At 35.5% G+C, this 18,732-nt stretch overlaps 1 protein-coding gene and 1 long non-coding RNA gene across 2 annotated transcripts; one reads left to right on the top strand and one right to left on the bottom strand.

The window, feature by feature from the left end:
- Positions 1-327: 327 nt before the first annotated feature.
- oxtra (oxytocin receptor a) lies at positions 328-8,565 on the bottom strand. The gene is made up of 3 exons (XM_026261054.1): positions 8,476-8,565; positions 7,170-8,273; positions 328-1,240 (listed from the first exon to the last, which is right to left on the bottom strand). Exons 2-3 carry the CDS (start codon positions 8,089-8,091, stop codon positions 990-992), a joined length of 1,173 nt encoding a protein of 390 aa, XP_026116839.1. The 5' UTR covers positions 8,092-8,273; positions 8,476-8,565; the 3' UTR covers positions 328-989.
- On the top strand, positions 2,837-15,474 carry LOC113095725 (uncharacterized). Its single transcript, XR_003288406.1, has 4 exons — positions 2,837-2,973; positions 3,212-3,264; positions 8,497-8,685; positions 15,146-15,474. It is a non-coding gene; the product is annotated as an uncharacterized LOC113095725 (long non-coding RNA).
- Positions 15,475-18,732: the final 3,258 nt, after the last annotated feature.

The raw sequence follows: 18,732 nt of genomic DNA, 5'->3' as shown, positions 1-18,732 counted from the left end.
AAAGTGCTTGGGTTTCTCAAAACATGCAAAAGTACTCTCTTTTGACAAGTCAAGTTCATAAAAAAAAATAAAAAAAGCAACTGGCCATGTTTCTCATTAGGTTTCAGAAGAAACACTTCATGTGTCATCAACATCTTGTTTTCATCTGTGTGTTGTTAACCTCCTCATTTCAAACCCATATGCAAAATGAGCGACAACTGCTTCCTCATAACCCATAAAATGATATAACCTGCTGTCACCTTCAATGCAATGTATGTCAAACTTGATTTGAATGAAAACTGTATTACTTTTCACTGCTTTTTTCATGAAGGGCAGACTAGAACTATCCCTTTAAGGTTGACTTGTTTTTGCATGTTTACATTATATCAGGGCTATTTACACTTGGACACTCTGAGACACACTTAAGAGCGACAGAAATCCGATCTGGCGGTTTGAGACTCGGCCAAGTGTAAATCCATCTGGCTCTCCGGGGCCACATATGCAAACTTTGCTCCTCCTAAACATATCTACATCAGCGTATGGAGGTTTTGTGAGCCCCAAACAGAATGCAGCACATTATGGTTGCTATTATTGTACCACAATCGTCAAAGCTTATTCAGCCACGTCCTGTTTTTATGAGCCACATCAAATGCAACCAATTTAGGTGCCCAGCACCAAGACACTTTTATGTGGCCAAAGTGAATGCGCATGCACAATCAGATAGCAATTCAAACCATGTGTGACTAAATATAAACAGACCCATAAACACAGTCTGGGATCGAATGATGTTCATTCTGTAATGTCTTGAAACACAATACATAGATTACTGCTGCTCAAGGTCCTTAGAGATAAGAAAATGAAGTAGTGTAATAAAAATGACATTCAGAATAATTCCCAACCGAAAACAGAGCTGAAGCAAACTGATGGTGACAGTCTTGTGTGGGGTTGTATTTTAGCTTTCCCGTCTGGCTTTCAAAAATGTGAAAAACTGGCTTTGAGGTGCGTCTGGTTTATGTGACAGAGGTCTGGGTGATACTCCGCTGGCTGCTGGTACTTTTGATGACGTAGGTGGAGGAGTTGCTCTTACGGGAATCTTGCTCCGGATCACAGCGGCACTGAGAGGATTTCAGATAGAGCGTGGAGCAGCACAGGAGGTTCTGCTTCAGGTCGTGAAAGAGATGCCCAGCAAAAAACATGTAGATCCAGGGGTTACAGCAGCTGTTCAGACTGGCCAGCAACATGGAAATGATGAAGGGCATCGCTGTGGAGGATAAGAAGACAGCTTTAAATATACAATAAAAAGATCTGAATGTTGTACTTCAACTGTGTGGTCTTGTTCTAACCTGTTTGATTCAATATTCTGCATCATCAGTGCTTATAAAATCTTGTGTCTAATGATAAATAATGACACATTTCACCTTTAAAAGCCAAAAGTCAACAATTTTCACACCACTTAAATTCCTAGTAAATTTCACAAACAATTACAAACAGCAAGCAACACGCTAAATTAAATGTGAAATTCTATAGTAGGAAAATTGGTTAATACTTTACTTAAAGCCTTAATGTATAATGCATTAAAAAGTGTTATTAAAGGGTAAAATGCATTTTAATGCATTTTGCAATACATTATTTTGTTATATAGGTGTATTACAAGGCATAATTAATGCATTAGAACTACTTTTATAATGCATTATACATAAAGGCTTTAAGTAAAGTGTTACCAAAAATTAAAATGGTATTTTATTTTAAAACATACTCCAATAGTATTTTATTTTATTTACTAAATCATTTTTACAATGCATGAATTTGGTTAAGCTATATTAAAATTATTTTCTTCATTTGTATTTTACACAATTGATATTACAGTGCACCTCAAATATGAATAAACAACTGGGAAGATTAAAACATATTACTAGGCATACATTGCACACTACTTCAACAGTCATATGTTAATCAACCAATTTATTTTTGCTATATTATGTTGATAATGGTCTGTGCCACTGTGCTGTTTATCATTAGAGGCCTAGAAATGGGAGGGGGGGGGGGGGGGATGGGGGGGCTTCTTTTAGCACAGTGTCCCAAGATTTGACATGCTTTATCACTCTACAATCTATGCATACACAATGTGGCATTCAAAATAAATTGGTATGAGAAGCATGACGTGAGAAAACTTGTTTATTATAAAAACAGTGCTGGTGGGCCGTGGTGTAAACAGTAGAATCTGTCACTGAGCTTCTTCAAGATCTTTTACAAACAAGACAAATTAAGACAAAATAAACAACATGTTGTTTGCTAGCTCATAACAATGCTGAAAGATCTGTTAAGCCAGAAAGCAGGAGACGATTGACTGAGATAAACTCATTTTGCTTCTATTGTGATTGGGAATAATGGGAAAGAGGGGTTTTCAGGCATGAATAGAAAAGAAAAATCCCCTTTAACCCTTTTTGTTTTATATAAAATGGCAGCAACAGGACACACCACTGTTCAAAAGAGTAGGATTGTAAGATTTAATATATATATATATATATATATATATATATATATATATATATATATATATATATATAAAATTGATTAAAAATTAAATTGATAAAAAAAAATTAATTGATAAAAAATGTCTTAAGTATGCCTTGTAATGAAGCTAACTAAGACGAAAATCTATGTTCAGAGATTTAAACTTGAGAAAAAATATACAAAACCTTCAACTCAAAACACATTGCAACATGTTTTGAATCAACATTAGAAAACTCACATGACTTTGCAATGGATGTCATCGTGGGTAGTCCTTAAATACTATTGTAAGTGTGCAAATAGGAAATGAGAACCAGGTGATAGTAATCACAAGTCTCATTAGTATTCTGGTGGTGAGGAGACTGTGTACTGCGATTAAACGTGACATGCCTATTGCAGTCTAACATATATGGGCTATTCAATTCATGTTTATTAATTATATTTCTGGAAGCTCTCACTGTGACAAAAGGATGATGCGTGAGGGTAAGAAAAGAGGAATCTGTTATAAGAACCAGGAACCCATCTGAGCACCCAAAGTACCCCATCCTCTAAAACAATCTGAATGTACACTGCAGTGCATTTTAAGACCTTAATGTGTCAGGAATAGACAAACAACCAAATGGTTGGGCTATGTTGGAAAAAAAAAAACTAGTGGAAAAAGCATTCAAAGGAAGGAATATCTTGGAAATCAATGCTGTGTTTTTTGTTTCCAACCATACAGTACCACAGAGACTCTAAAGCAGAGCTAAAGGGAATTGGAGCAAACCGAAGAAGGTGAGAACACTTTAGAATATAGCTTATAAACTATTAAACCACACATTCATGTGCATTCATATGCCAACCAACACCGGTATGAATATGGAGATTGTTGGGAATTAATTCCTAACATTCAACAAACAAACAACCATATCCATGACAGTAGAAAATCTAACTTCGTAATTATAAATAATAGGCTTATACAATGATAAAAAAAAAAAAAAGTTCAAGACCCAAACAAGTTGACGAGAACTTGTCCAGTGTGTCTCTGTGCACTTGTGTGGTCATCCGCATGTAACTCTTCAGACATAAAGTTTCTGGGTTTGATCCTTTAGTTTCTCAGAGAAAAGGAAATTGAATTTAGAAATGAAGGAGTAAGCAACAAACCCAGATGGGCCTTTGGTCAAGTGTATTGCTTTTCTGTTTGCTACCTCCTGTTTGTGCTGAGCTCACAGGCATCAGAGAAAACTGGGCAAGCACATTTCTGTACCATCGGCAGTCGGATCAATGAACAGGGAGAGAAGGAAAGAGAATGTTCTTTAATATGAAGCTCTGAAAAAGATAGGCTGCAAAAGATTTTAAAAAAAATGCTTTAGAAATTCAGCACACTTCAAGTAAGATTTACAGAACATTTTAGATTCATGCAAAGCTTTTCGGAATTCTGATACTTGGTCTTAAAAGGTTTGGGGTCAGTATAAGAAGTTTCTAAATAGTAATATTGTGAAATATTACCAACTGTTTTTTTATATAATTTATAAAATATTTATTTCTGTGACGTAAAGCTGAATTTCCTGCAGCCATTACACCAGTCTTCAGAGTCACATGATCTTGAGAAATCATTTTAATATATTGATTTGGTGCTCATAAAAGATTTATCCACATTATTGTTGCATATGTAATGGTGTGCTTGTTAATTTTTAATTTTTTTATTTTATTGGGTAATCTTCTTTGGATAATCTTCTTTCAGGATTCTTTCCAATGTTTCATGGAAAGGATTAAATCATTTATATGAAATCTATATTTTTCTGACTCCGTGAAAGTCTGTTTATTTTTGATCTATTTATTGCATACTTGCTGAATAAAAGTATTAATTGATATTTAAAAATCGTACTGACTCCAGACTTTAGAAAGGTGTTGTTTGATTAAAGATAAATGTTCTTTCAACTCAAATCTTTATTTCGGCACCCTGCATGTCAGCGAGTTTCATTTGTCCAAATGTTTGTCTGATTTTTAGATTTCTGCAGAGATTTTTACTGTTCAGAAAAGTTGAAATGCTTAGTGGAAAGTGTTTTTACTCTTGTAATTCAAGTAAGTGTCATGGAGATGAGAACATAACTAGTAGCCAAACCTGCGATGACATTGCCAAACCCAACATTAGTCTCAAAATAAAGCAACCATACATAAGTTCATCTGGAAGATGCTGTTTTCAGCTGTCATTTATTCTTATTAGTGCTGCAGCGAAGCTTTGAGCACATCAGATCATCAGTGTTTTAAAACCCATCCCTTGGTCTCAGCCAGAAGAAACGGCTCTTATTTCACACATTCAGGGAAAATGTCATTAGTAACTGCATTCCACTATGAATGTGTCAGCCACTGTTGATGCATAAATCTGTGCTATATTGTCCGAATATTTGGAGTGTGTGAATGTCTGCTGAACTTGCAATGATGTGTGGATATTTTGTATGGTGGAGGTCATGATACGTGATACGTGATATCTCACACTCTTTTTCCTCTGAGCCTGATAATATTTAATCTTTGTCTCTGAGGTGTGTGACATGACCTCACCATAATCTCTTTATTGCTGCAAGACAAACATGGTAAAACTCATGGCAAGAACATTGTTCACTGACATTTTCTTTCAAAAACAAGAAAAGCCATGCAGTAACAGTAATTGGTTTGGTAAGCTGATAAGATTTCGGGTTTCTAAATGTCTCTTGTCTACTGAAAACGTGGACTTTTGTGTGCATGTAAAAGCAAAATGACTATTTGTATAACAATTTGTTGAGCACACCATTTCATCATATGTAATATTTTATTGTCGTAGTTAAATAATGATTTTATATATTCAAAACAACAGTTATTTATCATCAGTTCTCCCTGGGTTTGTTTGGGTTGGTGATTTGTCATACTGCAGACGGTCAGGATTTAATTGGCGCAGCTCTGCTGAACGTTAATGTTTCCCCGAGGCTGGTCTTTATGGCTCTGCCGTTTTTGGCGGACTACATCTGTAGTGATTTAAAAGTAAGATGCCCATCGCAGCAATTCTAGTTCTGTCCTGCTAGAGCCTTCTTATCTGAAGAATTACAGTGAATCAAAGCTAGCTTCTTTTCTCGAGTCTTTCAAAGAACACAATGTCACGGTCAGAAACCATCTCGCATGATTCTGAAATCTCTTTAGGCTACCTTGTTCATATTTTATCTGTGTATGACCAAGCTGATAATTGTATTTTGAACTGCATAGCCTATATTGCAAATAGATTTCCATTTTCAGATATGTTGAATAGTGGAAAATGCATCATTCTAGAAAAAAGTGAAACGAGGAGCATTGTGACATCCATTTAGCTAGTACAGGGCTGAAAACACTATCAGCCCTAGAACCTTATGTTTTTAAAATACACAGGCTTCGGGTTTCATCTTTGAGGTATGACTGATGTAATTTGTCTTCTAACAAAATAAACTATTTTTAATGAAGTTACATATCTTATTTCGCTCATTAATTGAAAGCCTCCACCCCTGAGGGAACTTCCAAGTGAACTCATTACAAACAGCCTTTTGCGTTGGCCTACAAACTGACATCATAACTGACCCTATTGTATAGGATATCTAGATTTTATTTAGAGAGGTACTTTAATATACAGTAATTTTCCAAATAAGGCTATTATTTAAATTTGCTTCCATAACTGTTTTTCATTTATTGACTGATATTTAGCAATATCCTGGACCCTTCCCCCACATTTACACAAACATTGCCAGCATGAATTTATTCAAATTAAGAAGTTTTAAATGTTGATATTAATGTTTTCTTTTACCATTGAAACGTTGCATTATAAAACAATATCACTGGTTGACTATGTGTTTTGAAATGGCTATTTCATTAAATGTTTGTGTCCGCTACAACTTTATAAGGTATGCCTATTTTTGTTATTCATTTATTAATTGAAAACATTGGCTGGTTGACTTTTCCATTTGTTGACATAACATGGTTAGAATCAGATGATAAATATAATACATTAAGTTAGGTGTCCACTTCAGAGATAATCACTATATTTGTAATGAAACCATCATATATCATATAAATATATTAATCATATTATATAATGTAATGTTTATTGTTACTACTGTATTTTAAACTATTAAGGGTGGTGATCTCTTTTAATGCTTTCCTAATCTTTACATTTGTTTCTTTAATTTCTAGTATGAACATTTTAAAGAATCAAATTTTATTGAACAAATAACTTATTTAATTAAATGTATTAGAAGTAATCTCAAACTTTGCTAAAGTGTTTGTATTAACGTAGATATTAAAAACATTATTTTAACTCAAGTATTTGTATAAATACTTTGTTCCTTTAGCACAGTGTGTGGTGTAAAAGGCCCACCTGGTCACCTAAAACGTATAAGATTTTAAACAAAACAAACTACATTTATCATTTATTTGGCACAAAATTTGTTTCTCCATCAATGTTTTGTGCGTGTGTGTGTGTGTGTGTGTGTGTGTGAAAAATACATATACAAATACATTCTTAAAATAATATAGGAAATAAATCCAGGAGCAAAATAATCTAAAATCCATAGACTAACCAATTATTAATCTATTGGATGCAACAAGCAACACTGGTTTAAAGCTAACAGTCAGCCCCGTGTTCAAAATCTATTTTGCATTGCACGTGCGTAAACGTTAATCAAACCGTTAAAGAAACTCACCTTCCCTTGGTGCTTCAGGATCCCATGCTGACCACATCTGTACGGAGAAAAACGGAGTCCAGCACACTATATAAGCCAGAACGATAACAAAGGTCATTTTAACGGTGGTGATTTTAGCCTTGGAGATGAGTTTGACGCTGCTGACCCGCGCGAGCGCGCTGCTTTTCGATGCCTTGGGCGTGAGAGTGATACACTGGTGCCTCTTCGTCTTCCTTTTAAAGTTTTGCCATATTTTAAAACTTATCAATCCGTAACAGACACTCAGAATGGCCACTGGTATGATGTATATTGTCAGACTAATCCACGTGATGTAGGCTTTCGCTCCCCACGGCTGCACGAAATCTCCCCAGCAATCATAAACTCCTGAACCCACCTCCCGTAAGGAGAATATATAAACCTGTGGGATGCTGAAAAGTAAGCTTAGTGCCCAAGAACAAATCACGTAACAGCGGTCCTTTCTCTTGTGTAAAGAGCGAAGAGGCTGGCAGATTGCCATACATCTGTCTATGGACATCAGCACCAGCATGTACGTGGAGGCGAACATCCCAACTGTCTGAAGATATTTCACCAACCTGCACAAGATGTCTGGTCCATAAAAGCGAAACGTGATGTCCCAGATGAGTTGAGGAAGTACCTGGAAGACAGCCACGACCAGATCTGCAATGCTGAGGTGCTTCATGAAGTAATACATGCGAGACTGACTGTGCTTGGCCGTGCGAACTGCAACAAGGACGCAAAGGTTACCAGCGAGCGCCAAGAAGAGCACCAAGGCCAACACAGTGACTTCAACTTTTGCCACCTCCTCATTCCGCTTGAGCGGGTTCACCGTCTGGTTCACGCCGTAAGTTTCATTGTTGACGCTGGAGTTTCTAGACGACTCATTGAAGGACCACACATCTTGATCCTTGAAGATGTCCTCCATGGTGCCAAAAGCGCGCTCCTACTTCTCCACAAATGTAAAAGAACTGATTAGTTTCCCTCGCACATAATCACCCTACTTAATAATTTAGCAGGTGGCACGAAAAGGATCTCCAGGAACAGGGGAAAGAAAGTCCTTTGTTGGTTGGTGGTGATCCCTCAGCTCTGTTCAACCTTCACTGTGAACTATAAACACAATAAGCATATATAGATTTTTGTATAATTTATCTATTTATTTTAACAAATGGAGATTAGTCAAGCTTTTTATGAATTATTAATTAAATTGATGCATTAAAGAAGCAGTAATAAAAATATAACATTCATATTTTTCAGTATTGCAATCTATATTTTATATTGTAAATATAATTTTTTATGCCCAAGTACTTACAGTTGTTATCCATTGTATCAGGTTGTCCAGCTGCTGATAGAGTAGGTGTAAAGGAGAGTCCTAGAGGGGGAGAACCTCCTTTGCGCTCACTCGGCTCACACTGAATGGAGCGCATCACGATATCCCCACTTATACATCTTCTCAATGGTTCTCCCTACCTGACCTTACCCACGACTTCCACTAGGGGTCCTTGTGCTCTGTTGCAAATCAGTAAGTTCCTCTGATATAGTCTGAATGACTTCAAATGTTTTCTGTGTGCTTTCCTGCATGTTGACTGCTTGTAATCTTTCCTTTTTTATTAAGGGGTGATTTATGACAAAAAAGGCTATTTTTCAAGCAGTCAAATTTAATTTATAATGAGAATATAGAACAGAAATCAGGTGGAAAAAATATTTTTTTTATATAAGAAAATAGACAATATTCCTGAAATACTAATAATATTCCCAAGTAGAATTCTTTCTCAAATACATATACACAAAAATATATGACTAATTCATGCAAAATATCAGCAGACACTGTTATCAGTGAATCACATTTATCTTTGGTAGCATTTGAGAGGTGGCAGCTCACATTTTGAATATCCACCTCAAGATGACTTATTAGTATGCCCCAATAGGCCTTATCACACTCCATCAATTGAATGCCCAAGTCCTGATCTGCGTCAGCGTCTCTCGGTGGACGCACGTGCTGCATACCAGGGTCAGGAGAAAATCTCAAAGTCAACACGCTTCTAAAATAATGTCAGCCGAGGAAAGATGTGAAAAATTAGCTATGGAAATTCTATAAATAATGTTTGACGATAACATGTTCTCATAATTTAAAATGGAATGTAATCCATTGGAGAATTTCGTTTTTACATTTTAATGTATTTTATATTGATTTGTGTGTGTGTGTGTGTGTGTGTGTGTTTTACATGCAGATCACATTGTCCTTGAAATATGTTAATCTGCCTGTGATGGTCACACTGGAGAGGATTAGAATACATGAACTTGAATGAACTATGATCATTCAAAGTTAAGTAGAAAATGGATTTCATAGATCACAAAGAACATAACAAAATCCATAGAATAATATTACCAAATCATCATTAAACACTTAAAAAATAAAGGTTACAAAAAGGGCCTTTTTTATAGTGATTCTACAGAATCTGAATGAACTTTTCCACTGTAAAAAACCTTTTGTGCAATAAGATGGTTCTGCTGATATTATATTAATTCTGTCCTCATTTACTCACTCTCAAGGTCCATGTTTCAAACATGTAAGAGTTTCTTTCTTCTTCTAAACATTAAACCAGATATTTTGAAGAATGTGTGTAACAGTTGCTGTTCCCCAATATTGGTATGATGGGGTGAAAAATGTTAGGGAAGTCAATGGGAATCAGCAATCTTTTTGGTTACCCACATTCTTCAATAGGTTTTCTTTTACGTTTAACTGAAGAAAGAAATTTATAAAGGTTTGGAACAACTTGAAGGTAAATGATGACAGAATTTCAGTTTTTGTTGTTGAACTATCCCTGTAAAGGTTCATGGAAATCAATAAATAGCCTTTATTTTACAATGTGCAATCTATCGACTGTGCAAAATCAAAAACAGTGGATTGTCCTTAATGTGCCAAACTGGTCAGATTCAAGAGGAATACATCTCTCCATGTTACTACAACCTCAATGTTTTCCAGCCCCACTGGTGAACTGCTATCTCACCATCACTCATTTGGTTGGATAGCACAGAACCTCAGATATCCCAGGGGCCCTTTGCATGAAAATGGTTTGTTCATCTAACTTACCTTTTAAACCATGTGCTATCATGGAAAATATACCTTTTTAAAGACATTGAAATGAAGTAAATGGAGTTCTATTTCATGGCATGTCTAAGTTCATTTGCATTAAATCACTTTGCCTTATTATGTTCCAAACAACTTCTGCCTACAGTACCCTTGGAGAAAATATGCATAAAATTAGTTCAGTTGCCTCATATAGCAAGCAGGTTTAAAGAATCCTTGTCACAGTGCTGCAAGAAATCTTGCTGAGACCACAAAGAGCTGTAAATTACAGCTGTCAGTGGCATCTCTAGTTAAACCTCAAGATGCTTCCTGCTGCACATTGGCAAAGCCAGGTAGCCTCTGAATGGGGTTCACACATCAACTTCAATTTTAAGACAAATTTACCCAAACAGCTCCACCGGAATGACGTGCACAGATTACCAAACCTGACAAATTCTTCTAACGAGTCCATATCTAGCTCATTGCGAATCAAAGCTAAGCCTACAGTACTGTAAGGCTTATAATTGGCATAATAACACCATCACTACCACAGCAAGCATCATAAAGTCTCATTTGGCCAACAAAGAGGGACTCAGAATATGACCGCAGTCACCTTAGATGATCACTGTTCTGAGCTTCAAAAACAGGCTGGTTACTTCTACAGAAAATAGCAGGACCTGGCTGACCCTATAGGAGATGTATTCTTCTGACTGCGCTGTTTATTTACAGCAAAGCTCCCTCATTATTCTCAGCGGTAACAGTGACGTAAGGGAACAGGTCTGGATTTCTTCTAGAAACTTTAAACATCTTGTTTAGTGTTAACTCAAATAACATCGAGTTACACAAGAGAAGGGAAAAAGTCTCATTCTTGCTCGTCAGAGATGTTCTAAATGGCCATTAAGTTGTGAAAAACTGTACTAGGCTACTAAAAAACCAACATGCCGCCTCCTATCAGCTTTATGATTTGTATCAGCCCGTTATCATTGAACAGTAAGCCTGGTTTTCATTATCATCCCTGGCACAACTCCACCATAATTTGATTTGCAAATGTCATTCTCTTTAGCAAGTGTAAATGGTTAAAACAAAAGCGATTCTAAGAAAGTATCTGGAAATGGCCAACTATCCCATAATAGATAAATAAATGGGGAAATTAATAACATTTAAATAAATTAAGTTGCATACTGTATGCCGGGGGTTGGTTTGTTTGAAAAATCTGTGGTTTGTGCTGTACAAAATACAAACCAGATGAAATAACCAAGTGAGAAAGAGATATTCTTTAACTGAATATACATAATACAGCTTTGATAAGGATGTATGGGATGAACTCACATGGTGGCACTAGAAGATATTGCTACAATAATTTAATGCACTGATTTGTCACAATCATTTAATTCCAGAGAGTGATTATGAACTAATATTAAAAACTTTGTGCTTATTGTCTCTGATACTCCCCAAGACTGCATTTATTTAATCAGAAATACAGCAGAAACTGTAATATTGTAATTGTCATTTTCAGCAGCCGTCCTATATGAAAGAAAGAGTGAGCTTAGAAAGTCTAATGGGGTTTTGGTAAACAACCACTAAATGACACAGACGTCAAAGAAAGGTAAATATTGTTTTACAAAAGATTGGTACAAAGTCAACCTTGCGAAGCCACTAGAAACCAAGTTACAGGTGATGAGTGGTTGGCCTTTCAATGATCATTGCTACATAGTCAATAGCCATGTGTGAGTGTGTCTGCTTTATATCAACATAATCATAATAATATACAGAGCATGAATCAAGGGCTACTAAGTCTATCATTCACAGACAATTTTTTTTTAAAACATCTATTGCATATTAGAGCAGATGGACCTTCTATGGGTACATTTTTTTATCTGATAATAAAGTGAATACACAGTATGAAATTAAATAAAGTCAGTGAAGGGTAGTCTGACTTTGAATTTACCTTCAAAGATAGATGTGGACACGGTGAGAGAGAGAGAAAGATAGAGGACAGAGACACAAAACAGGATAGAGAAAACAAATGCTATCAAAATGCTGCAGTGTACAATAAAAATGCAGAACTGTCCTTGATATCAAAGTTAAAGATGAATGCTACAGATGGGATAATGGAAAAAGAAGTGCTTCAAATTGCCTTTGTGTTGATTCTATATTTAGACTAGTAAATCAGAATCACAATTACACAGTTTGTATAATTGTATTATAATAATGCTTTAAAGAGGGCAGTGTGTACGTGTGAGTAAGCATCACTATAATATGCTTGGAAAAAGCAGATGAGCAATGTGGTTGTGGAATCATAGCCATAGAAGAAACTTTTCCATTTCCACTTGGCCAGAAAGATTTCTATTTGGCAGACGCTTTTGACCAATGCAGATCCAGATTTGAATGGTAAATGATTCACACATATTGTAGGATATTTTGTAGTGTTGACAGAAATGAAGAAAGAAAAGAGCAAGTCATGCATAAAACTTTCTTGGGTGATCACTGATTATAGATATGGCTGATCTATGCACAAAATATATGCCATTTTCTCCACACTAAAGATGATTCAGATGGTATTTGACAAACTCGCTCATAGAATGAAAACTTTTTTTTTTTTATGTGATGTGTTTACTTGAGGAATAGCTGACTAAAATGATCTCTAAGACTTCCAAGACAAAAAGAAGATTAGTTTAGAACAGATAAAATACTACTTAATATAACAATTAAGCAGTAAAGCAACAATGTCGTTTATTAAATTATTATTAAATAAAGAGCAACAAAGTAAAATCGAATAATAATAATGTATTGTTTTTGTTTATTATAACACATTTTTAAATGAAATTCAATTGAGTATATTTATTATAATAATATTTGTAATAATTAACTTGAATCCTGTGTTTAATTAATATAACCTTACTCTGTTATAATGTATTTAATGCCTCATGCTTGTCTACCATTAAAGTACTTTTAAGGATTCAAATAATTTAAGAAGAACACTTGACATTGTGTAGGGCTAAAACAGAATCATTTTATTTGTGCTGCTATTAATTTTATTCTATCCTATAGGGCATCTTTGATAAATGACACATGCACCTGTAAATGCTAATGAAAACAGTCATAAGTTGATCTAAATCTTGGCATGCGTGAAGTGATGCATTCTGGGGGTTCTGGCAGAACTGTTGTAGACTTCAAGGGTGACAGAGAAAACAAGTTCATTCTTTATTAACATAGACAAGCATGACAAGATATCCCTGGATCAAATATTTAGATATAAATTCAAGACAGGCCCCAAACATCAAAATGAAACGCATTTGGAGGCCAATGTTGAGATTCCTTTCAAATCAGTAATAAACGAAATGAACACAGGGTATAGTTCAAGCTCTGCTAAGTATTTCTAAACCGTGCTGCTTCAGAGCTGTATATGGAGTGAGATAGCATCACTTTCCAGTACCCCACCTCTCTCAAGGGTTATTTTTCTTTTTGTTCTGACACCGCTGAGATAAGATGAAAACATGAAGGTGGTTCATAAATATAAGATGTGAGGCCTTATTCTCAAATGAAATTGGATATGGTCATATTTTGGGATTTCTACAAGAAAAAGCATGAAGTAAATGAAGACAGTTCACCCAGAGAGGTCTTCAGATCAATCCAGACTCTCTGAAAATAGGATTTCGAAATTGAGTTCCATTGAAAAGTAAAATACCTCTGCATCACATTTCATTATAGAAACAAAATAAAAACCCAAAGCAAAGAGAGCATAGATTATCTTCATACACATTCTTTATAGGTCTTTAATTTGTTATATAAAAAGGGATGTTTCAACAACAATGAATTAAATTATGGGAAAAAGAAACAAGATTAGGGACGGTGTACACCCACAGAAAAGTTAATATACTTAAAGAGTGTGTATTAAAGTGTACGTTGGACACATGGGAATTAACGTACAAACCTCATTCAAAGTAGAGCAAATCCCAGCCTACGACACCTCATTTACACCTCAGAAACAAATTTAATCTTCTTATTGGACAAAATTTGCTTATTAGCCTGTCAGAGAAAAGCGAGAGAGACTGAGAAAGAGACCTCAGATCTATATTGATACAGAGGAACCACTTTAATTTATAACAACGCAATTCTGTGTTTCTTAGGAAGTACATTACCTTTGAGGGCTGTACATATATATATATTTAATATATATATATATATATATATATATATATATATATATATATATATATATATATATATATATACATTTTTTTATATATATATATATATATATATATATATATATATATATGAATCAATTTAATGTTTGATTTTAGTGCAAAAGCAACTGGTGAGGGACATTTTACAGAAGATTTAGAATAATCTTGATCTGAAATACTTTCAGTAGATTATTCCAGTCAAACCCGCGCAAAAGTATTAAAGGATTAGTCTTTTAATTTATCTTGTGAAAAAGTGAAAAGCTGCTTGTTTGTAACATACAATATCAGTCCATAAACTCCAGTGAAATCCCTTTTTGTATCAAAATGCACCAACACATTTTTGGACTGTTTTTGTTCATAAATTGTGCTTGACTTATATTGCATATTTTTCTCCTCATTCAGGCGAGATTACATTTACTGGAGATAGCAATGTGGATAGAGAATTTTTGGGTGAAATATTCCTTTAAACTGAACTGCAAATTGTGATCTTATAGTATATACATTACGTATAGAGTTCTGTATGCATTTTGCTCATTTTCAAGCACATTATATGCATGAACACAAATATAACAACATATATGACCAATAAGAAATATGCCACAATGTACAACATGATATCAAACCCTGTGGGGGCATTTGTGAGTGAATAAACATGATATATTTCTATTTTTTCCCCATTCATTCGATGCTCTCAGCCTCACTGAATATCTCTCCATTTTCAGGTCCTGAGAGCTGCAGTATTATGGCCAGTCAGTGTGCTCAGGGCCAGATAGCAGCAAATCTGTTAGAAGTGTCCTGAGGATCACACAGAAATAGAAAGAGCCATTTGTGCATCAGACTAGCATGCAACGTAATCTGGGTTGGCGAATCAGTCTGAATTGAATCAGCTCGGATCACTTACTCACTCACTGAACCGAAGGTTATCATAACCTGAAATGAGCTGAGGACCATTATGTGTTCATTTTGAAATACAAATTTGCATGATTAGGGCAACAGTTTTGTTACTATAAATGGTATATTAATTTTAACACCATGTATAAAAAAGCATTAAAGGAATCGATGAAACATGAACATTTGCTGATAATGTATCTATTGTGAATTTTTTTTTTTTTCAGCTGTTAGGACTATCATTATGATGGCACCAATTCACTGCAAAGGAACTCATATACTATACATCTTGGATGGCCTGAGGGTGGTTAAATTTTAAACAAATGTTAATTATTGGATGAACTATTTCTTGAAATCCTGTAGGAAACACTAGGATATTGTATGTACACCCAATTAAACATGAGAAACGTGTTCTATGCTCGTCTGACCTCCTCATCAGCCCTATTTTATGTATGCTCAGCAGCATGATGAAATGTGTGTGGCATTCAGACAAGAGGATTGACACGTTCACATTTGGTATGCACCCGCTGACACATGCTACTGCATAGCTGAGAGAGTCAACAAACACGCATGATAGAAAGAGAAAGAGAGAGAGCGAGAGAGCAGCCACAAGTGAAAGTGTCAAACAAATAGACCTAAGAGGGTGGTGACCATGTTTGGCTATCGTAGCATTGAAAGCAGCATTGCTATAATGAGAGTGTGGAAAAGTGAAGGGCAGTTCTTAAAATTCACCTCCATTCACCACTGGATCTCTTCTGCTCTCCCATCCTTGCTTGAAAATTCTATATAGACCAGACAAAAAATATTCACTGGAGTGTGCAAGCAATGATGGTAATAGACACAGAGAGAAAAGGAAACAGGACTTCAAAAAAATTCTCAATTCAGGTCGAACAGTAATTAATCCCAGAGAGTATAGGGGGAAAAGCCTATTGGGAATATAAACCATTCAAACCTACTGCCCTGTGTCCCACAGCATGAGCACTTGACTGATTAAACGATGCAGAGGCATGAAGGGAAAACGAGTTCAAACTAAAGTGTGTTTGGATTGGCTTTTTCAATTGTTCTATTTTCAAGTTTGTTGTAAATTCAAAAACCTTCTGGCACTCAGTGCTTGGAGACAAATCAGTGGCAGCACTGCTCCCCCTTGTTTATAACACTATAGTATGCCGATTTCTGACTAATAAACATTTCTTATTATTATCAATGTTGAAACCTGAGATATTTTTCAGAAGTCTTTGATGACCAAAGTTAAAAAATAGCATTAATGTTTTGTCATTTTAACCTTTTGTAACATTGATCAATATAATGTTGTTCTTGCTGAATAAAACTTCATTTAAAATATAATTAATTAAACATATAATCATATATCATTATTTGTAATTAATACTTTTGTTTCGGTTCATGTCGTTTGTTTCCTTCTAAGAAGTATATGTTGTAACCGCATGGAGAAAGGAAATAAACAAACATTTTTATTAAAAACAATACAAAAAAGTAACTGCATGAATTGCATTAAAAACACTAAAAAGAATTTTAAAAATTCTCCCCCTTGGTGGTGACTACTCTAACACTCTTAAAATTACCTTTAAAAACCTAAATACATCAAACACTGTTTTTTTCAGGAGCGCTTAGATTTGAAGCGGCTCTGAGACAGAAATCTGAATGCTTCTCTGGCTAACCTCACCTCAAGTATTAAGTCAGACACTGTTCAGATAGTTTTACTCTGAAAAGTGAATAACTACTGCATTAGACTCTCTGAAACTTCATCCACCACCGAATCGCTTCAATTCTCTCCTCCTTACCAGAAAATACTACAGACCAGAGACAATGCTGAGATTATGCATGTCTGGTGAGCATGTCTGAGGGGCACAGAGAGAAAAGATGCAGTAAGCAACAACAGCATTAGATTCTCTGAAACTGTCAAGAGCGCTAGCGTGCTTCTCACCTCACTTTATATGTTTTCAGTCCCTCACTGAACAAAACAACTGCAAAAAAAGAGTCTGACTGTAGGATACATGAAAAGATGAAGCAACAACATACACACGCTCCCGCTAGTCTTGCATAGATTTTTTTTTACATGTGATTTCAGGACAATAGATTAAGCCTCAATAATAAACAAATGTGAAAATAATAATTTAAATGTTGCGGCCACAGAAATCTTTTGGTGACAAAGCTTCAATGTTCAATGACCTATAACATGAAATCGTGAGATGATTGCGACTTCAAATTCTTGGAAGAAGTGACTAAGCTGTCTGGTGCAAACTGATAATGACACCCTGATCATACGGTGGCCTTTGAATCACTTCCTATTCTAAAACAACCTTTTAAAGGTGACAAAGTGCTGAGAGAATGTATTATACGGCAAACAAATGAGCCTTAGCAAAAAAAGGATTTTCCACACTCCTGGAAAAAGTACAGACAGTAGGTCTAATGTGTGCTAAGCATATTGGCTCTATGGACTCATTTAAAGTGGGATTAAGACAGGTGTAATTTTCCCTAGATCTGGCCAAAGAAAGGCTGATGGGCTCTTTTTCCTCCTTCCCATTGTCGACTTATTACAATCTCTATGACAGCTAAATTTATTTTAATCAGTGGAGTCCACTGCAAAACATATTTTGCAACTGACATGAAAAATTCTCTTGTCTGGGCCCATAGTGTTGCATGGCAATTCATTATGTGAAAGGAAGAGAACCTCATGCAAATAAGCCTGTCTGAGCTATCGGCAGAAAACAGACGATCTCGATTTTAAAATGTGATCTATGATTTGCAGGCAAATATGGCATAGGTTACTGTCAAGACAGTAGGTCCCATATTCTCGTAGCTATACATAAATTCATTCTTTCGAGCAGAGGGTAAAATTATAGCATCATAACACTGAAACATCCCTGGAGGAAGCTAAACAAGCACCCCCACAAGCAAACCTGCGCAGCTCTTCAATTTAAACTGCACCGTCAGTCAGGAAAAGCGGAGGTCGTACAAAACCACAAATCATCAGGTCTGTGAAATGAGAAACAGAGTATAAAGTACACTGGTTCTAGAATGCTAAATGTGGTCAAGAAACAGCCAAATGTGAACTTCTTAGGAGTTTTTTCCTTACTGAGATACTGATGTTATAAAAGTTGTATTTGTGTGATTATCCATTATATTTATTGGTTTAATCTTTCATATCTGAATCTACATCTTTTGACTATGCATTACGTCTATAACCAGGGTCATGGAAGTGTTAGGCCTATTTGTGCTCTAATGTGGTTATTTCTGCTGTAATTGTGTCATTCTATTCTGTCCTCAAAGAATCATTTTGGTCCAGTTCCTGAAGCTTTCTGTCTGTGGGAAGGAAGCTAATAAAACCTGCCATTAAAGAACTATTAGTCTAAAAATACCTCCCTCGGGTTATAAATTTCACCTCTCTCTGAGATAACCCTTC

Source organism: Carassius auratus, chromosome 6, assembly GCF_003368295.1.
Source record: "Carassius auratus strain Wakin chromosome 6, ASM336829v1, whole genome shotgun sequence".
Lineage (NCBI taxonomy): Eukaryota > Metazoa > Chordata > Actinopteri > Cypriniformes > Cyprinidae > Carassius > Carassius auratus.
Note: the sequence above shows the minus strand (reverse complement) of the source record. Positions and strands in the feature narration are given on the sequence as shown.